This window comes from Trachurus japonicus, chromosome 9, assembly GCF_045865225.1.
Source record: "Trachurus japonicus isolate A0001 chromosome 9, Traja_1.0".
NCBI lineage: Eukaryota > Metazoa > Chordata > Actinopteri > Carangiformes > Carangidae > Trachurus > Trachurus japonicus.
The window spans coordinates 37532958-37555139 of record NC_140915.1 but is presented as its reverse complement, the minus strand read 5'-3'; the positions used below and the strand labels follow the sequence as shown (position 1 = coordinate 37555139).

At 42.7% G+C, this 22182-nt stretch overlaps 2 protein-coding genes across 2 annotated transcripts in view; one reads left to right on the top strand and one right to left on the bottom strand.

Annotated features, from left to right (window-relative positions):
* The window catches only part of LOC146982161 (breakpoint cluster region protein), a 38159-nt gene extending 33799 nt beyond the window's left edge, over positions 1-4360 (bottom strand). The window contains exons 1-2 of the mRNA XM_085787740.1: positions 4220-4360; positions 2721-4115 (exon numbers count right to left, since the gene is read on the bottom strand). Of these exons, the coding sequence (XP_085643866.1) occupies positions 2721-4080 (1360 nt within the window). The 5' untranslated portion in view covers positions 4081-4115; positions 4220-4360. The remainder of the gene's footprint in view (positions 1-2720; positions 4116-4219) is intronic.
* Positions 4361-5407: 1047 nt separating this feature from the next.
* ift81 (intraflagellar transport 81 homolog) lies at positions 5408-21008 on the top strand. Its single transcript, XM_085787739.1, has 18 exons — positions 5408-5866; positions 5988-6091; positions 6186-6366; positions 6472-6561; positions 6882-6947; positions 7234-7344; positions 7885-7969; positions 8535-8698; positions 8789-8884; positions 10912-11058; positions 14950-15099; positions 16181-16309; positions 17764-17853; positions 18554-18640; positions 18736-18807; positions 19027-19112; positions 19381-19426; positions 20114-21008. The coding sequence occupies exons 1-18, from the start codon at positions 5723-5725 to the stop codon at positions 20294-20296; spliced, it is 2031 nt and encodes a 676-aa protein (XP_085643865.1). The 5' UTR covers positions 5408-5722; the 3' UTR covers positions 20297-21008.
* The last annotated feature ends 1174 nt before the right edge of the window (positions 21009-22182 follow it).

Here is a 22182-nt window from a genome sequence, read left to right as displayed (position 1 = left end):
CCACAAAGCAAAAGGGCCGCATGAGGCAGCTGTGCCATTATGTCAGCAACAAGTCTCCTCTCCTGGACAAACGCTGCACCGCTCAGCCCAGTCTGCAGCGTGGCGCTTCCAACAGAGGGTGTCTAGCAGGACAGGCTTCATTAAAATGGGGAACTCCACTGATTTAACGCAGGAGGAGTCTGTCGGTCACGGGATAACACCACTCACAGTTCACCCTCCACCGCATAAACAGTGGTTTGACAAAGCTTTTAACCGCATCGCATGGTCTTTATCGCTATGACAACTGAGAATTTAAGTGAGACAAAGTTGAAAGATTTGAATAAAGACGGTTAAGTGTATTTATTTTTTCTTAAGCTGTATGATGTCTTGGCTCTGGAGGAGCACCACGATGTCGCCAGGGTAATGAGCCTGGGCCTGGAGAATACAAAGCTACCTGGAATATGATGTGGTTGTACTTAAGGATGTATTGTATTGGAATAAAGTCAGGATATCTCAACAACAACAACAATCCCCTTACTATTACCATTTGTCCATCATCTAACTATACATAAGTGCACATTGGAATAGGAGGAACTTTTATGGCATGCTGAAAAAAGAAAAGAGAAACAAAAAGAACAGAAGGGACAAAAAGAAAAACATAAACATCATGTGCATTTGCTTTATAGTTCTTTCTCTGCACGATTAAGAAAAAAGAAGCGTGAACAAAGCAGTACAGAAACATATCGACAGCATGTCTGGCGTCGCTCGGTGACAAATGGCGCGGCGACGCAGCGCCAGCTCCAATGGATTTAGACCTTTCAGTCAGTCATCTGAACAGCGTGCTAGCTTACACTTCACGCCGATTATATCACAGACTATCTGCTTGTTTGTCACATGCTTTGTGTCAGGGAGCTTTGCTTTGGGATCACCTTATATAACAACACACCATTCTGCTCATCTGCTTTAATCTGACCGCACAGTGGATAACGTGCTTTTCTGGGTAGAGAGACGGGACAGTTTTTTTCCAGCTCCGATCTTTAATACGCGCTCGTGTTGTGTGTCCCAATCCCTCTTTTGCTGAAACGTTTGGCCTCAGCTGGCAACAATGTGTGTCCTCGTGTTGTCACTCGCACTGACAAACTGGGGAACACTTGCTCCCGCCTCTCCTTCTGTCCTTGGCTTTACCGCATGGCCCAGACCACTCTCCTTATCCCACTTAACATTGTTATATTGTTAACATGTCAATACTCGTGCTCAATGAGTGATTCCCCTATTGTGTCCATACATAACAACAGGAAACAGTGATGGCGGGCGTTTTGATTGGAAGCCGCGTGACACACTTTAAGCCCCCTTGATCCTCTTTTTTTTTTTGAGTGAGTTGTCAGGGCTTTTTCCTACCGGCCTCCTGTAACAAAGAGCCTCCCTAAATTTATCACGCTAGACAAACCCCTTTAAGTTAATTACTCCGCACCGAGGACAACAACACTGATGCGTGCTGACACGAAAACACTCAGGGTGGACAGGGCCGAGCGACTGGGACGCCCGGGGGGCACAGCCGCTGTCTCAGTCAGAGCATCTCTGTGATAGTGCAGCAGCACTCAGCGGGCAAAGAGCAGAAGGGGATGGGAAAGAGAGGGGAGGGGGGGTGTACTGCTCACAAAGGGGGAGAGACAAGACTGCTGTGAAAAACCACAGCGTTAATGTTCAAAATCAGCATATGTGAAGTGGATCTAATCTTACCCCATCCAGTCATGTTAGAATCACTTTGCACGGGGCCAGACATGGCAACCTGTCCAATGACTCTGTGAAAAGCCTAATCATGCTTAAAATAAGAGAGTTAACATCCCTGACACACTCGATATGGATGACACATGTGAGGAAGGAAAACAATTCTCATTAAAGGGACTATGAGGAGTTTTGGAAAGTGAAGTGTTTTCACACTACATTTCCCATGAGCCTCCGCGCGCACGGTGAAATTCTTGGCAAGACAGACCAAGAATGTTTTCATTGATCAAGAATTTATAGTCGGAGGTTTGAAGACGATCAGATAACGTCGTAGTTCCGACCATAAACTATGCCAACTAGCGATCCGGCGGCATTATTCACATGACCCGCCGGGCAGCATCCGGAAAACTAAAACTAGGAAATGCTGGGCGAGTCGACCACGAAATAACTATAAAGACAAAACGATATATTTATTGAAAATGGACCCATTAATAAGTGTGGGTAATGTAGATTCATCCACATCACTATGAGACTCTTTTATAACCAAAAGCAAACTTCTCAGGGTCTCTTTAATGGGATCAGAAGAACAGATACTTTATGGAACCTGGCCTCTTTTTTTTTGTAGGCCACCTCAATCATCACAGCTTAGTTCTCTCAAGTAAACCAGCTGCAAAACCACAAGAAAAAAAAAAAAGATGACACATGCATTAAATATAAAGTGCATATTAATCTGGATGCCGGAAAATATTTTAGGATGGATTTAGTGCATCGGGTCAAAACAGTGGGACTTCATGAAAGAGATTGCAGGTGCATTTTACACATGAGTGAGTTACTCTGGAATCAAGGCCAGCCGGGGCAAGTACAGACATCTTTCAGACAGTGATTAGAGAGAGCTTTTCATGTGCTTTTTAGTACTTTATCATCTACCCATTAGAACACTTTTTAGTTTTTAATCCTGACCATGAAAGGCCTGAGGAACATCTGTGTTGTGTGTGCGGTGTGCCTTGCGGACCTACCCAGATCTCCTTGGACGCTGTTGTCATGAGAGGTCCTGCTGGACGTGGTGGATTCGCCATCGCTGGGCCAGATATGGCCCGTTTTACGGACCCCGATGATGGAGGCCTCGGACACCACCACCTGCTGCTTCAGACGCTTCTGAGAGAGAGGCGTGGGCGGGCTGCTGCTCTCGAACGACTGCTGTGAGTGCTGCGAGGGCGAGCGGCTTTTCTCCCTGTACATCTGATAGGTGGTGGGGCTGGGGGACACGTGGCTGGACTGGCCCGAGGAGAAGTCCTCCTCGCTGGATGTCAGGTTCTCGTTGGAGCTGCAGTCCGGCGTGTAGCCCCCGCCTCCGTCGTCGAAGCTGCCGGGAGAGTAGGAGCGCCTCGGCCAAGTGAGGTGCGCCTCCTCCTCCACACTGTGGTCCCTGATGTGGATGACTCGAGTGTCCCCGTCTGCCATCATCCCCCCGACGTACACGCTGGTGTAAGGCTGGCACTCGACTGGCTGCCGCTCGGACTTCCCCCCAGTAGAGCGGGTCACTCCGTCTTTCAGGAAGTGAGGGCTGACCTCGGCGTCATCGTACGAGCCATTGTAGCTGCAGTTCCCCTCGGTCGACCTTCCTCTCTGAACAGCCTTGCTGATGTCCCCCGTGGCGGCCGACAGGTTCCCTGGCAGCGAGTGCAGGGATCTTTTTCTCTCTATCTGCATGGCCTGACAACCCAGGGTGCTGATCTTGTCCGAGACCTCCCTGTCGTTGACTTTGACCAGCCCCCGCTCGTTGTGGTACTCCATGTTCACGTAGAACGGTTTCTCCTGGCCGCCCACCACAGACAGTCCTTTGCCATCTCCGGCTGTGTGAGAGTTGGCTCTCCTGATGCGTTCAAAGTTGGACCTCAGTGCTGCCACTGACCCCGAGCCCACCGGGAAATCTGGAATCTCCGAGTCCTGGCGGACGGGTGACATCCCACCTTTCTGTATGGCCGGGGAGGCACCGTCCACCTCTCCCTCTGGATGTGGTTTACACCTCGCTGTCTTCACATGCCCCCTCTGCTGCTGCTGCTCCGCTGACACCTCATCCGTGTGGGACCTCTGGCAGTCTGGGCCACTGGGCACTTCTCCATCCCTCGCCTGGGGCGCCCTTTTAAATCCCCATCTCTGCCCATCATAAGACTTCCTCTCTTTCGCCAGCAGAGTCTGCAGGTAGATCATCCGAAAGCGCTCCTTGTTTACGTCCTTCTCCAGCTGCCTGATAGACGTCTTGCACTTGTCCAGCTCCTGTTCAATGTCCCCCATTGTGGTCAGCTCCATACACGGGGGATCAGACTCTGGGAACTGGGCTCTCCATGCCTCCACAAACCCCACTGGTTCAACCATTGTTGTTGTTACTCTGACATAAACTATTCAATCGACTAACAACAAAGAGAAACACATATCTAAAGTGGACAGTTCACAACTTGAAGTCTTCATAGTGCTACAAAACAGTTGGGAAGAAAAACCGGTTCAGTCTACTCACAAACACCAGAATAAATCCTACAGTAGAAACATCACAGGTCCGTGTGAGTTGAGGTTGATCCTTATTCTCGCACTTGGTCCCCTGTTGTCCTCGTCTATCCTCTGGAGAGCCTCAGCCCTGCTCTGTGTTTGGTGTCAGACTGGCTCGCAGCTCTGTGGTGTTTTGACTCTTCGTCACCGTCACGGTCGCAGCTCAAAGAGGAGGAGCTACATGGATGTGATTTAACATTTCACTCCACATACACAGACACACAGACAAAAGAGAAGATGATTTATGAAGAACACTGTTTCTAATATTAGACGGGTGTGCAGGTAGAGCTAGCCTACTGAGAGGAAGACATTCAAAGAGTACGTTAGCCTATAAAGCCAATATATTCGCTGATAAATGTTACAGTGACAGCTATGAAACATATGGTCCAATAAAGCAGGCAAAGTGACACTTTAAAAGGCTAGAAGGGTGCAGCAGTGCGGTCACCACGAGGGCTTTGTGCAGGACGGTGTTGTCTTGTCTTGAGCTTGTTACAGCTGAGGTGGATGAAGAAAAAACGACGTCCAGACTTTTCAAAAAATACCTGCCGTTTTGGTGTCAGCGCTGGTTTTCTAAGCTTCTTGGTTGAACCAGAAGATGTTTTCTTCTTCCCTCTCCAGCTTTAGACACGTCTCCCTACGACACGGCAGTCCTGTCGTTTCAGTTATGTTCTGAAAACTCAAGTTAATCCAACCAAAGTTCACTGTGGTGCAACAACACGGAGCCGTGGCTCGAGCCGATGTCGCCATCTGACGGTTCAAAAGTTCATACCAGGAGGGTGGTGCGTTCAGGTACACACTGTTAATGCCTAAAGTGGGTACTTTTGTGTTTGTCTGTCTGTAAATTGATATTTTCGATTGTTAATATTAATCTTGCAGTTTATCTAAAGAGTTGAAAAACAAAACAGTAAAGTGCTAAATTGATTCAGGCCACCAAAAAATTCAAATACAGGTCAAATGTTATTACTGTATGTATTTAAGCGCTTTACTGCTCTTAGAGACTATAAAAGCGCTAAGTGCAAGTCCACGATTATTTTAGACGGCGTTTATAGAATAATTTTGACCACAAACCACATTAGGTCAATTTCAATGATTTGTATTGACTTCTCTGTGCTGGTGAATTTACGAGGCAACTTGAGCACTGTTTTGAACAGATTGTCATGAACTACTTCCTGTTAGCAACCAATCCGCGACGCTTTCATGGTTTCCATGGGGCTGTTGACAACAACCGCTGCATTACTTGTCTCTCTAGCTAAAGATTGATTTGGCGATGTATTTGGAAATGTAGCTTATATTTACCGCTTGTAAATGCTTGGTTTAGGTTTACACTATCGTTAAACTGAGTGAGACTGTGATAAGAGGGATACTTTATGGGCTGGTAAGACAAGCTGCTCAGCGACAGAAAGCTAACTTACCGTTAGCTGGGTAATTCAGCAAAGAAGGAGGACGACGCGGAGCTAGATTCAACATTTCCAGGATGAGCGAACAGCTGAAATTCATCGTTGAGCAACTCAACAAAGACCCATTCAAGAAAAGCTTAAATCTCATCACGTTTGACTCTCTCGAGCCGATGCAGCTGTTGCAGATTTTAAACGACGTTTTGGCTGAGATCGACCCAAAGGTGAACAACTAGCATTAGCCTCACACAGGTTTACCAGAGCTCATGTGTGGTGTCTGTTTATATGTCGTATTCCTGAATTACTGTTAATAGTTAACGTAATTTCACTGCTGTTCCTGTTCAGCAAACCATGGATATACGTGAAGAAATGCCTGAACAGACTGTGAAGAGGATGTGTGCTCTGCTGGGGATGCTCAAATACAAGCCCCCTGGAAACCTTTCTGATGTGTAAGTGACTGCAGCCAATTTCCCTTCAAACTTTTGATTGTGAGTCTGTAAATACATTTTCATGACATGCTCTGCCTCTTTTCAACACCTGCAGGAGCTCCTTCAGACAGGGCCTGGTGACTGGCAGCAAACACGTGGTGCACCCCATCCTCCACTGGCTGCTTCAGAGGGTCCATGAACTGAAGAAGAGGGCTTACCTGGCCCGCTTTCTCTTCAAACTGGAGGTTCCTGCAGAGTTTCTACAGGATGATGTTATCAATGACACCTATCACCAGGTTTGACAATACATCACAGATATTGATATATGCATACAATGCAATCCCTGCTGTTTTTTTTTAATGATGCAAGAGAGGTTGTACCTTGTTGTTGTGTGTTCACAGTATGAAGAGCTGGTGGAGGGATTTAAGACGTATCACAAGGAGTGTGAACAACTGAGGACTTCAGGCTTTTCCACAGCAGAAATCAGAAGGGTAAACAAAACAGCCTTACACAATCTCTATTTGTTTGATGTTAAACTTTCTCAGTATAAAACTGGCATTGACTTTACAGGTAATACACATATAGTTAATTTCCACAAAATGATTTCAGTAAGTTTTGAAGCAAATGCACCAAAATTCCATGTGTCCTGGTTTTTAAGTTAGGATATTTACTGTTTGTATTTGTCCTTTATGATTTAAAACTAAATATCTTTTTAACTTTTGGACTACTGGTCAAATTAGCCAAATGTGTCAGCTTTCTTCCCACATTTGATACAGTGATATGAAATGATTCATCATGTCTTTGATAACAGGACATCAGTGCTATGGAGGAAGAGAAAGACCAACTCATCAAACGTGTGGAGAGGCTAAAGAAGAGGGTAAGACAGATTGCTCTGGGAGGTCCCTTCGCGCTTGGAAGGCTTTAGGATTCACTGAGGAATGAAAACATGACCTCAGACATATATTATCAGCTCCTCTAATAGACCTGACAAGTTGCAATGCTGTCTTAACAAGGCTGGGAGGTAATGAGGTGTTTATTTAATGGGTCTTATTTATAGGCCCTGCCAAAAGGTGAAACTTGACGCTGTGCAGGTGTCAAGGTTATTTCTGCTGAACTTGTGATAACATGCAATCTGACATAACATTCATTTGTCAATCCACTAGGTGGAGTCAGTGTCCAACCATCAACGGATGCTGGAACAAGCCAGACAGCTGCGTGTGGAGAAGGAGAGAGAGGAGTCACTGACTCACCAGAAGCAAGAACAAAAGAACCAAGTAAATGCTTCATTGTTATTAAAATGTGTTTCTTTCATCATATTTGCACCTGTTGGTTTAGTTTATGTGACATCATGGAACAACCAAACAGTATGCCTTTTGCTGAAGAGAATTGAAAAGACAATAACAATGTTGTATTGTATGTCTGATGTTTTTTTTTTTCATGTTTGATATTAGGGTTAAAATTCTTAGTCATTTGACAGAGAATTAATCATTTAATAATTTCATTGAATAGATAATAGAATAATGTTAAGTATTCTCAACTTTCAGATTCAGTATTTATTTATTCTTTTTCTTTGTTTTATCCTCGTAAAATGAAACATAGTGAGGTTATGCCTATCAGTCAGACAGAATTGGTTTGAGAAGATTCTTTCATTTATATTACATTATTACATTTAATAGGGAATCAGTTGATTCAATAATCAACATGAAAATGAGTTCTATTTGCAATATTCATTGATACAGTTTTAGATACTTAATCCCTGGTCCTGATATTTGCCCCATGTTACCTGTATCAGTAAATCCTTTTTGTCCCTGCAGCTGTTCCAGGCAGAGCAGAGACTGCAGAGATCACAGCAGCAGTTGAAGGATTTGCAACAGGCAGCAGCAGATGCCAATCCAGAGAGTGAGTGTCCGTGTCCTGCTGTTGCCTCTGGAGGACACAGCTGGATGGGAAGTTCAAGGACACAGCAGAGCGTTGGGGGAGGGTTTGCTCAGCTAATAGGCTTTCATCTGTTGATACCCCTCTAATTACCCTGATCTTTGAAGTGCTATAATACAGCTTATCTGATGTTGAAATTGTCCCTTTTGTTCTCATCTGGTATTGGGCTCTTTCTCTACAGAGGAGATTTACACATTGACAGCTTCTAAAATGATCTGTGCAATGCAGACTGAAGTGGAGCTACACAATTGGTTACTTATCACTGTTACTGAATGTGTGTGTCCAAATATGTACTTTGAAAACATCCTTTAAGCAGTACAAGTACTCACACAATTTTAAACAATGAAAATAATAAAAGACAATTTCAGTATCGGTTTATTTTACAAAAGACACGCGTTGTGCATTTCTCTATCTTCTCTGTGGCTTTGCATATATAAGTAGTTTTCAGCTTGATTCGAGTATCAGAGCCATTGAAGGCTGATGGGCTTTCAACCAGATCGGAATTAATTAAGAGCTTTATCTCTCTCAGGCTTAATGAAGAGACTAGAAGAAGAGATGAAGATCAATTCCTACATGGTCTCAGAGAAACTCCCCAAAGAGCTGGAGGGTATGAGGCGTACGGTGCAGTACCTTCAGAAGGTGGCATCAGAACCTGCCATGGGCCAGGCCGATCTCCACGAGCTGGAGGACAAGGTCAGGAACAGAGAGTGGTGTCATCAGTGTATAAGCTGCAAAACGTTGATGTGTTCTGCTCTGAGTGATCCTTCATTTTCATTTCAACAGATTAAAGAAGTTGATTCTCAGATAAACCAGCTGATTGAGAAGAAGATGATGAGGAACGACCCCATGGACGACAACCTGACCCTGTACAGGCAACAGGTGCAGACTTTCTGTGATGTGTTTCATCTTTTAGCCAAATTTAGTCTGTGAAGTGATCCGACTGTGATGCTGTAAGATGTCGAAGATGCCCCGTGGAGCTTTCACAAACACAAGTTGCTTCCTGTCAGTGCTACTCCCCAAAAAATCGCAGTGTGCGTACCCTTGACGTCGAGGAACATCGAGATAAACAAAAGAAGGACCCACTCAAACAAATACAGCTCCACAGCGCAGACTGCTAGAGGTCAAAAACTCCACAGGGAGCCCGAGGTGTCGTGCAAAGGCTCACCAGAAGGTTTATTTATGTTTGAGAAAATCAGCACATTGATGTGCTTTGGATTATTTATTTGTTTGCTTACAATGGACAGCAGTGCAGAGGTCATCTTTCTTTCCCATCCTCTCACAAAAGAGAGCTGCTCAAGTGAAAAGCCAACAAACTTGATGCATTTATTGGTTATGATTTAAAGGCACTATCCTGAAAATGTAATGTATGTAGTGTTGAGATCTGATGAACCCTGTGGTTAAATGCAGATGTCTTTTATTATCAACTCTAACGTACAAAATCATCCTCTGGATTCTGTAGGTCAATTTATCAAGTTAAATTTGAGGAAATTATTGAAAAGTTCAGAACATACTTAATTAATATGCAAATATTTTTCATTTCAAATATGTAGCTGCTGGACAGTATGTTAACGATTTCAGTGAGAAAATTATACTATGCATGAGATGTAATATATTGGATCTGGACTGGTTTTCAAACTAACTGTGACCACAAAACATACACAAATTAAACTCTTAGACTAAATGAAAGAGCAGAGAAACTTTTTGAACACAAAAACATTATTTCTAGTGTCAGACCATGTGTTCAACAGCTTTGTCTCCCACAGAGTTCTGTCAGTATAGGTGTCAACTTAGTAAGCCAAAGCAAAGTGAACTTTCAAGTGAACTTTCAAGCCTGAAAAAGTAAGAAAAGTCTTAAATGTCCAAATAGTTGCCATTTGTACTGTACACCAGCAGAACATTTCTGAGTGTAGGGGGCCTGTATGATTTTGTTGAAAGCGACTCTAAAATAAATACAATGTAGTAAGAACCACATGGCAAAAACATTATACTAATGCATCCATGTATGGGGAAGGTGAAGAATAATTTCCTTAATTTCACATAGTTCCTTTGAGCTAACAATCAATGCTAAATGTGCCTTCCCGCTTTAAAGGGATAGTTCAACATTTTGGAAAATTGGCCCATTGTCATAATCCTTATAGTTTTAGGAGTAGGTTCGTTACCTTTAATTGTCGGCGCAAGCTATCATCAAATACACAATCCAACAACTCCAAAACACTCTGGTGGACAAGTTGTGACCTGCACATTCACCACGCTACGAGATAATAACGGAACATTACGAGACAGAGTTGTTTTCGAGGTAAATTCATGCAAAACCGCTGATGCGCGATCCCATCCGAGGCAGTTTTTCGGCAAGCGGTCTACCTCGAAAAGAACTGTGCAGGTCACAACTTGTCCACCAGAGCGTTTTGGAGTTGTTGGGTTGTGTATTTGATGAGTTTGATGAGGGAAACCAAGAAATTCCAATAGCCTCCACAGCGTAGCTCTGAGCAGCTTGCGACTCTGCTCTGCCGTTCTAAAAACAGCTTGCACCGACAATTAAAGGTAACAAACCTACTCCTAAAACTATAGGGATTATGGCAATGGCCAATGGCCAATTTGCCAAAATGTTGAACTATCCCTTTAAGTTGCATATTAAAGTAAAATTTGTTCTTTGTTTTGATTTTTGTTTTTTAACCTCTATCATTATTCTAGCTAATGGTCTAGCGCTGTGACATTGTGTGTTCTTGCGACATGGAGACAATGACCAGGACATAAGGCGACCCCCTTTTGTTTACAGGCTGAAGTTTCTCGCCCTTAATAACATTCCCATTGCTCAACGACATTGGGCCTCCTATGGGTTAAAACGGGTCGTTCTGCAGAATCTCTTTTGTCATGTTTGTATATCTAACGTAACCCGACTCCTGCAGGCTTCCATCATCATTCGGAGGAAGGAGTCAAAGGCAGAGGAGCTCCAGGAAGCGAGGGAGGAGCTGGCTGCAGCAGAGAGGGAGCTGAGGCAGCGGAGCACCCAGGCACAGGCCACTGATGGGGCAGAGGTCATCCGGGGTGATGAGGTACGCTGATGGAAGAGATTCTTCCAGTCATAAAACAACACACACAGGCACGAAAAATCAACCACCTCTGAATTGCTTCACAGTCATGTTGATGTTATTAATATTTGTTACATACCTGATCTCTGTGTTTATTTCTAATAATAATTTCACTACCATGTAAAGAGAATGTTCTGTGTGTGCACGGTTAACAGCAGCCCTCACCTACAGAAACTCCAGCTTTATCTGAGTGCACACAAGTAGATCTGCAAACCGCAGAAAACACAAGAGGCTATTTCTGTTCTTATCCAAACACACGCAGGCTCACTGTCTAATGTTACTTATCCCTTTTCCTTACTCTCCCTCACATTCCCATGCAGAGCCATAAATAGAACACAACAGAGAATATCCAGAACAAGGAACTGTGCTGGACGAACTGCCCCAAAGTTGGCTTTTTCCTTAATCTTTAGTATAATCAGTCTCCTAATTCAAGTCAGCTGGACACATAAAACAGGCATAAAACCTTTGTCTTTATTTATATCCCATGACGAGGATGTACTCCCCCCTTTCAGACACATGGCACGGCCTTCTCTGAGCTGTCACGTTGATGAACCAGGCTGAACCACTGATAAGGAGAAAGAGAAGTAACTGTTATACTGTTGCACATAAGACAGCTGCTCTTTTACATTAAGCCTGCAGAAGCATCAACTACAAACGGTTCAGTACTGGCAGAGGGAGAGGGGCACTGGTAGATGGAGGCTGTGATCACTGTGTGGATGAGAATTTTTCTCACTTGTTGTTTGATGCACCATGACATCCATAAGGTGTTTGATGGAGTCACAGTATGTACGTTACACCGGCTTCCTCCCCCCTCTGTGGAGCTGCTGTCGCTCTCTGTGGATGGTGCATGTGTGTGTTGTCCTACTGCTGATCCTGACCTCTGACCTCTGACCTCTGACCTGCACATGTAGGATGAAGAGAAAACAATGGGCTGTGGTGGAGTTTAGAAAAACACACCCTATAATAAACGTTTAAGACACTGGTATAATTTTAGCATTAGTGAAGTGGTTTGGGACATTAAAGGGATAGTTCAACATTTTAGTAAATTGGCCCATTGCCATAATCCCTATAGTTTTAGGAGAAGGTTTGTCACCTTTAATTGTTGATGCAAGCTACTTTTAGAATGGCGGAGCAGAGCCGCGAGCTGCTCAGAGCTATGCTACGGAGGCTAATGGGATTTCTTGGTTTCCCTCATCAAACTCATCAAATATACAATCCAACAACTCCAAAACGCTCTTGTGGACAAGTTGTGAGCTGCACATTCACCACACTATGAGATAATAACGGAACGGTCCGAGACAGAGTTGTTTTCTAGGTAAATACAGAGACTGCTTGCCGAAAAACTGCCCCCGACACGAATGCATCAGCGGTTTTGCATAAACTTCCCTCAAAAACAACTCCATCCAAAATAATCGTTAGTTGCAGCCCTAGTTCCAACTTCTAGGGAAAATGCTTATTGGTTTTCTTTAGCGGAGTAAGAAAAGATTGACACCAGGCGGGATAAAGTGCCCAGTGGTCTTGAACCCCAGAGCTCTGTAATTCTCCTACTTGGAAATTTATTCCAGAGTTTGCACTTCTCACCCCCCTTGGGCGAAATTGTAATTTTAAGACCTGAATCAATTTAGTTTATATTTTAGCCATGCAGTGAGTGTGCTTATAAAGAACTTGGAGGATATGGGCACAATGTCCATACATGGGGTTGGGAGGCGGAGCGTGGGGTGAGTGTCTTGGCAGATTTAGTTAGCCTTAGACAGAGCCAAGGTACCTGTTTCCCTTGTTTTTATGCTAAACTAAGATGATGGTTGTAGTGTGAAATTTAGACTCAAGCAGTACAGATCTTCTCCTCTAACTCTCCACAAGAAACTTATTTGAACTTCTCGAAATATCCAACGATTCTTTTAAACAAGCAAACCCTTTAGCGTGCCGTATCAACGGTTTCTGTTCGACATGGAACAGGGCAGCCTTTCAGCACAAACACGGGAGACGACGGTGTTCCTGCTGTAGAAGCAAAACTCAGAAATTTCACTGACTCTGGCAAACGATAGAGGTAGTGAAATATCTGCGGAAAAGTTATTTCCAACATGTTTATTCCTGTCAGGGACGGAAGAGAAAGCAATCATCTGGATAAGGAGGGAGAGGTAGCGAAAGCCTCTGTTACAGGAAGAAATATTACGAGGTGGTGTGTGATATGTTGTTGTAAAAAATACTGTGTGTATTCAAACCAGCATTTATGCTCTGCATTCATTTGATCAGTGTATTACAGTCAGCTGGAGACTGACTGACGTACCTCGAGTCTGACTGAAACGGTGAGAGGGAGCTGTTTGTTGAGACAAAGAGGGCCCTCGAGACTATACATGAATGAAGTGAATGGGGAATGTTTTTTTCAAACACAGCTTATCAGACTCCTCCATAGTTTCGGGCTATCAGCCATGGTGGAGATGATCACTTTATCAGCGGTATTTTCCATTCTGCTGGTTATGTGTCATCACATGCCACCTACCAACTGCAGGGCCTGTCTGAGAGGGATGACTGCATCTGCTCGTCATTGATTGGACAGTAACATAAAACCACTTTGTCAACCAGCCTCATCGCGCTGGTTAAATTTAGCCTCACTCCAGTCAAGACAGCATCAGAAATGTGACACACTGGATTTATTATTTTTCCTCGACAAAAATGTGGAGGTCTTATTGTAACTGGCCAGATTTGATTTCATTTGTTTGCAGCTTCAGTGTGTTGGTTGGTGTGACTATACTGTATGTCTCAGTCCAGTGTTGTGACTGAGCTGCTGTGCTGTATGGCAGCAGTTGTTTTGGGGACACAATGTCGGGAACTCTATGCAGAATAACGCTGCTGCACTAATTCCTCTCTCAGCCATGTCTGCCCTTGATGTCCCAAAATACACAAAGAATAAACGTACACACACACACACACACACACACATATAGCTTCTTAGATCCCCAAAGGATGTGAAGCACATTGTGATTTCTGGGGCTGTTCTCCCGTGTCCATGTTCATTTATAGCTGCTCTTCATTGTGGAGGAGTTTCATTGTGTCCCAATAGACAGACGGGGCGGGGAGTGACTGAACGTCCACTTAAAGCAGTTATTCTGCCAGATGAAGCTGCTTGCTGTTCATAGCTGGCTGTGAACCTGAAAGGATCAAGTGACTGTTTCAGATCATGGCATGGCCCCCAGGGCCCTCTGCTGCAGTCACTGCTGTTTTCTAATCCCTTCCCTCCCCTGGCTCAACCCATTGTCTTCTCCTGTGGCCTTTCATAGTATCTCAGCTGTGCTGGACACCATGTCCACAAATATAAACTGTATTTATGCCTCTTTCCTCCTTGAATTTCCTAAAAAAAAAAAAGTACATGCATTGCCAATGCATATGCTGATACTGATAATGTAAAATTGTTTGTGCATCTTTGTTTTGAACCTGCTGTAGTTTACATTTTTATTTTACATATGAATCGAAATATGTGCATGTAAAATAAATCACTTATAGTGACTTGTAGTTTTAGCATCTTTCAGCTTCTTGTTTTGGCTTTACAACTACCGGTACAATGTTTTTGACACTTCTCTTATTGGCATTGTTTCCAGCCGAGGAGAGAAAAAGATATTTGGAGGAGACTCAACTAGAGCAAAAAGGAATATTGGACTCACATTTGTCAACTAACCACAAATTCATACTAATGTTGCTCCATAACAGCTGGATGTGTAAACAAGCAGTTGTTCACCATATGATCACAAGTTTATATGTCAGTGTTGTGTTTCCAGCTTTGTTGTGCATCTTGTTTTGCTGTCCAGTTATTCTTGTATTTGAAGGTAATGTTGTCTTCTTTGTCTTTGTTTTTCAAAGCTTAAACGGTTGGTGGCGAAATTGCGGAGCAGGGGAACCGTGTACAAGAAGAAGCGGCAGAGCATTGCTGAGCTGAAAGCAGAATATGGAGTCCTGCAACGAACAGAGGAGATCCTCAAGCAGAGGCATGAGACAGTTCAAGAGAAACTGGTAACACACTGCTCATTTGATTGTCATATAAGACATGCAAGGTGTTATACACAGCAAAACAACAAAGGTTTACTATCTAAATGTTACCTTGAAAGACTTGAAATCTAAATGCTACAGTGCAAATCATGAGGAAAAGTCCATTTATTTTACTAATAACTAAAAGATTGCTTTCTGTATTTTATTGAACACATTGAACACTTGACACTTTATTAATTGTTATTTTTGATGCACAATGTTGTACCAGGACCACAGAAAAATCCCCCCCTAACTGCATCTAATGCCCTCTGTGCCCCGTAGCTTTTATACTGCACCACCCCCTCCGCCCCCTCCCAGACTGCTGTTCCAAAAGCGCTCTTTTCCCTTGATCTCCCCATTCACGCAGCTCGCGTTAACAGTGAAGTGGCAGAAGCTTCCTAGAAATGGCTTCACACCTCTGTGCGGTCCCAGCACCTGACTTGTTGATGGGCTGTCTGACGCAGGCAGAGCTGCTATTTCTGATGGTTGCATCTGCCGCTCCTCCTCTGTCTGCATCCCACACTATGATTTGTGAAAGCAATGAAAGTTTTCCTGCCACTCACATGTCTAGCCGGCCGCGTCCACCCCTCTCTGTCGTGCTGTTGCCCGCATTAGCAAAGATTAAATGCTTTTGTGTTTGAATCGGCTCTCGTGTCACAGTTTCATGAGCTAATTTTAGCTTCATGTGGAATAAAATTATATATCAAAATCATTTTTTAATCATTCATCAGTGAAGAGGGAATTTGTTCAAGATTAGTGTGTATTTTTGGTTTATTATTTAGTTAATGCCCCTTAGGCAACACTCCAAAAATATGCAGATTACTTTTACTTTTATTTGCCATATTTTTCTTACTTTTATGTACTTTTATATTCACTGTACCTTTAGTTACCTAATTTTTTATGTACCCTTTTTTATCTCCTGTTGGATTAATGAATGTTTTGTCAAATCCATTGCTAAGCATTGATTGACATATATTACACATACATATATTTTAACCATTAGATTTCATTGTTGAAACTGTCAAAGTACAGATGACTGACCTTGTGTCTCTGTTTTGTTTCAAAGCAAATTGTGGAAACTGAGAAGGGAATCTCTGGCTACAGCAACACTCAGGAGAACCTGGAGAGGGTCTCTGCCATCAAGAGCGAGCTGGATGAGAAGAAGGGCCGAACACTGGACGACATGTCTGAAATGGTAAAATCCCCACAAATCTACCTGTGTAGTTAATTTTATGCTGACGTTGCAGATGAAATTTAGTTTTTTGTTTTTTTTTTACAAAAAATGAAACAAATGCAAATTGCAATTTGTTTTCCTACTGTTCTGTACCACTGTCCTTGTTGAATCTAGGTTGTTTTAAAAGCCCTACACAGTTGCGGCCCACCCACGCAGCACAGGTGTTTCCACTTTTGGCCAATTACAGCAAATTAGAGAAGCTTTGATAATCATAAAAGGGCTGTCCAGGCTGTGTGTGCTTGAGTGGCATCTTCTTCACTCTGTGAGGGCGTGAGTCCTCATACTGTCATATTACTGTACATCATTTTCACAGGGGGACAATTTGAAAAAAGAAAAAGTTAGAAAAAATAATTCAGTGTTGTCTGAGGGCCTTGGTATATGCTGGCTCATCGTTATGGGACACTAAAACAGAACAGATACATTGTTAATATTATTAGTAACACCTGCTCTTTTCCTGCCACAACAGTGTCTCCTGTGTAAAGGGCCTTAAAGAAGAACTATGCAGGATTGTTTAGCTTAACTATGCTACATTTTTACCTTAATTAAACAGCTTTGGAATAATTGTGATGGTTTAATAAATGACATGTAACTTGTTACGAGGGAGAATGGAGGCTCTCTGCCTTCCATGTAGCGTCTCTTGGCTGAAAACAAATGCACATGGCCAGGAGGAGGGTTAGCAAAACAGCGGAAACGTGACCAGACTTGCATAGTTCCTCTTTAACACCTATTGATACCTATTGGTTCCAACATCACTCCACCTGACCTCAGTGTTGGCAGAGGTCTAATTAGCCAGAGTGAAAACACCTGTGCTGCTATGCGGGCCATTTAATTAGAACTAAATTAGATCTGTAGTTTTAAACTTTACATCGCTAAGGGGAAAGCTCACATTCTCAGCATAGCTCGTAGCTTTGGTTTTATTTATCACCCTGTCATCCTTCTGTGGTCAAGACCCAGAGGGTAGCAGTCACAGCTCATTAGGCCATGCTCCAAGCTGTAGTGAGTTTGTTGATCAGTTTGGCAGCGCGAACGCTTGGCAAACTGCAGACTGCTCCTAATGATGGAGTCACACACCCCTGGCTCCAACTTGAATGTAGCGGAGCAGCGCTGCAAAGCCATAAAGCTTGAAAAACTGCAATGTTATAATGAATATTTACCCAACTCCTACTGGATCTTGTCATATAATTTTTGCTGTGGTTTACGGTGAAGCAGTGATTTATCATATTTATCCTGGATGTGGACAATGAAGTCTTTCTGCCGAGTTAATCAGAGAGTTGACAATGCCATCTGACTGCATCATCATTTCAGTCACAGTTAAATGACCTGCTGTGTTCTTCAGAGGAAGCAGTTGAGCTTTCAATAATGTTTCCTTTCAATTAACATTGATTATTGTAAGATTTATGTTTCTTTTTTCACAGGTGAAGCAATTAAACTCTATGATAGTGGAAAAGAAGGCAGCCCTAGCTCCAATTATAAAGGAGCTGAGATCACTGAGACAGCAGTGTCAGGTGAGCATTGCTGACATTATAACACCTCTACTTCCAAAAGTCCTCATATTGAGTGTTTGTAAAGAAAATTGGCCACCACATTTTAATAATAACCCTCGAAAGGCATAACAAAACCTCATAATACATTAATTTTTATACAGCAAGTAAGCAAGCCAGTGCAAAAGTATCTCTTGCAGCAGAAGCATTTAGGTTTTCACATGAGAACAACCCGGTTGGCTTTGAATTCTAAATTTAAAAACAAATGGTGGAGTTTCTCTTGTATGCCCTCAAGTCAGTACAAGTGAACTTGTATTGTGTTTGTGTGTTGTGTTGGACTGGGTCCATTAAGAATAATTTACATAGTCCCTAAATAAAATGCATGATGGGAAAGCCCCCCCACATCGCTGAGCTGAGGCAGAGGATTTAATTTTCCTACATGTGTTCCCAGAACCACTCTTCCATTTTACTGGGTAATGTCTGCTAATGAAGCGCTGCAACAGGAAGACATAAATAGACTGTGTAAGAGCCTGTTGTAAGTTAAACTGCTCAAATGCCAGCTGTGATGAACTTATGTTGAAATGAAACAGTGCTGCGAGCGCGACAAGATTGTTTAAAATTTGTATTCTATGTATTTGTCGCATTTCTCATTCAGCATATGCTACATGAAATCATTTGTCTCTCAGTTCCTGTGCACCGACTGTTTGTATTCTGATCTTTACAGGAGCTGAGCCAGGAATATGACAACAAGAAGGTGTTGTATGAAAGTTCTGCTGCCGGACTGGAGAGCAACAGATCTAAATTGGAGCAGGTATAGTTATTATCCTGAATTAGATTCAACATAATTGAGTATAATATTTTATGTCAGCAAATTATACATCTATTTTCTCCTCATGTCTCTTTCAGGAGGTGAAAGCCTTGAGAGAGGAGATGGCAAAGGAGGAAAACCAATATCATTATATCAACTCTATGTCAGAGGCATGTATTTTAGTTATATAGATGTTTAAAGCAGAAACATATTCAAACTATTACCTAAAGTCTGTGTATCTGTTTGAAGAGCATTAGAATTGATACTCCCTGCTACTTTCAGTGTGGCTGCAGGAGTAGAGAAAATATCATGGGATTTTGCAAGTGACCTGCCCCCCAAACACTGCGACAGTATACCTGATCTGAACCGTGCACCTCTGCCCTCCACAGATCATTGAGATGCAACTACAGCGGGCTGCTGAGGAGATGAAGGCCTATGTGTCATCTGATCCACAAGAGAGGAAGAAGGCCGTCAGGTGAGCGTGCTGAGTCGGGTCACCCAGCTGCTCGCAAGATGAGACGCCCTTTTAACTTCATCAAGCTCTTATTACAACTCGGTCCGTTAAAGTGCTGCCACTTTTATTCCTGCACAAAACAAAGGGTGCTGTCAGGAAGCCATCACCGCACCTTGTGATATCAAGATATGAAGCTACACCACACCTTTATTTAAAAACACTGGGTGAGATCAACATTTGAGATTATGATGACTTGCATTTTAATAATAGCCCTCTGCTTCATTTACAGGGAGGTGTACATGAAGAACATTTCAGAACAGGAGTTACTTGGCAAGGTGAGAAATGTGGCCTAAAGCTAGCTGCTAAGAAGTCAAGGAATCACCGAGCACATGCCATGGGTCAATACGTGAAAATATGTGTTTAATTTCTGAGGATAGAAAGGAAACTTACTGGAAGCTTACAGAACTGCATCAATGTAAAGTAGCATATACTGTATATTTCAATTATTTATTTGTATATGGGCCATTTAACAGTTACACACAAATATAATTTCCTTTTTTGTGTACATAGAATGCACAACTTAAGTAAGTGAAAGTAAAAGAAAAAACAAATTAACAAACAATCCCACCCCCCTCCCCTCTTCCCTTGGACCAACAATAAATGGGAATCAGATATTACTACACCATGCCCAAAAAATGACACATTATTAGGTCATGTATGGTTTAAATCGTGTCTTTCAACACATCTGCAACTTGAGACTTAAATATCATTTAGCAAGAATATGGCTGGGAATGGCATAATATCGATGGATAGAAGAAATGAGAGTTTAGAAGCAAGCGTACTCCAAAACTCTGAGACCTCTAAGCATTCCCATGTCATATGGAAAAAGGTGCCAAGTGCACTGAATGTACACGGAGTGCAATATGGAGAGTAAAGTAGTGTATTTTTATTTCTTATGTTTGGCCAGTCAGGCTAATTATTTTATCAACTCACTCATCATTCTTGTCCTGTGTGGACTCCAGAAGTTACGCGAGAAGCAGAAGATGGTGAGGGAGAACCACAGCGCCAACATGGAGCAGATGAAGATGTGGCGGGACCTGGAGCAGCTGATGGAGTGCAAGAAGCAGTGCTTCATTCGAGCCCAGAACCAGACTTCTATTGGTCAGGTCATCCAGGAGGGAGGAGAGGATAGGCTGGTGTTGTGAGGTCATATCCAGGCAGGGCCACCTACAGGTCACCTACAGTTTAATCACTACACAGCACTAAACATGATGTCCTGTAGCCTCCTGTCACGTGTCCAAAATATTCTACAACATTGGGTTGTTACATGTAAATTGTTACTGGACACTTAATGATTCAAACAACAGATAGAAGGTTTCTTTCATCGTTTGTTTAATTCATGGAGTTCATCTCTCCTCTGTCTTGTATCTTACACACTACCATTAATTACACTTTATAGCTTATGTTATCAGTAGCTTGGTGGTGATGACATGGTTTAAGATGCGTTGTGAGTCCACAACTTTAAAAAACACACGTATCAGGAGGTGTTGCAGGACAAAGGTTTTCCCTCTGGTCCACTGGAGGCTCCCAATTCACACATCTTTAAGAATATGCTTTCAATCAAAGCGTCCAAAGATAACGGCATTACAAAGTGGTTCACTTGGGATGTGGCCATAGTCGACTATTTTTGGCAGCAGCTACCATGACCTTGGACAGGCTGTCTTGCCAATTTTGGAATTCACAGGGACTGCCACCGCTTTGGACGGTGCAGATGAAACAGTCACACTATTCTCTTCTTTTCCACTCTATATAATAATACACTATTTTTCTCTAATAAATCCAATTTCAAGATAAACTTTAAGACATACATATTATGTTGGTTGTCAATGTATATCTATTAAATATATTTTCAATTCATTTTGACTCATGTTTGATTATAATAACCTTTAAATGATAACAGATGGCTTCTCATCCACTGTTTCCCCGATTAATTAAAATATTTATTCACCTACTTCAGTTGGAACAAAAGAAGAAGAGACTAATGCCCAAATACAGAAATCACAATGATTGTAGAGCAACCAAACAACATAATTGACATTAACTGGAGTGGTTTGAAATGTTATTAGTAAAAACAGTCTATCAAATTACATGTGGGTGGAGTAAATTTTAGTTGCTATACTTAGGTATAATTGCCTATTCTTAATGAACAAACATGGCACACACCTCATTGTGCACATAGACTATGATTTGAGTGTCGAACATTGTTCCCAACAAATGTCTTCTTGGATACTTCAGGATCACACCATCACTCCCGCAGCAACTTAATCTGCTGTTGACAGCCAATGTTAGTGGCTTGAGTGCCAAACGGATCAAGTGCACATTATAAAAGGCAGCTTGGTGTCCAACTGGGCATTGCTATGTTATTAATGTTGCAGCACTTTGTGCTTCTTGGAGCCTTATTAAAATGCATTAACAGATGATACATGCCAGTCGTGTAAAACAGCTGACAACAATACCCGCTGAAGAAAACAATGTGTGCTGGAGGGTTTAACCTGCTGCCCTCACACATCTATAGCAATTTGTCTGTCTTTACAGTTGTAATGCAGATGTAGCTGATGAATTAGGGGTGGGCCATTTTTGTCTCTTGGGGTGGTGGTGTGCCTCTGGGTGTAGCTGTCTGTAACATGACTGAGACATTGATCTGTGATTCATCTTATTGTTCTCATGAACCCATTCCTGTCAAAGAAAAACAAAGGACCCATGTCAAACATAAATGAGGCAGTGGTACAATAAGACATGGGACCTCTTGTTGTCTGGGGGATTTGTGTGAAGCAGTCTCAACTGTGTGGTGTGTGGTCAGTGCACCATGACCAACAGCAGCAGAGCAGAGTGTTGACTGTAACAATGGTGTTTTACACTGGTTCTCTACATGGGAGGTTTTCAGTCTGTGTGGAAGCTGCTTTGCAGCAGTGGTCAGGGCCAGATAGTTTTGGGGAATAATTAGGCAAATCTAACAAAAATAGGAAAACAACAAGAACATCCTCATTACAATGTCCATTCTGCCTTAGCTAAGGGTTGAATTCACAACTTA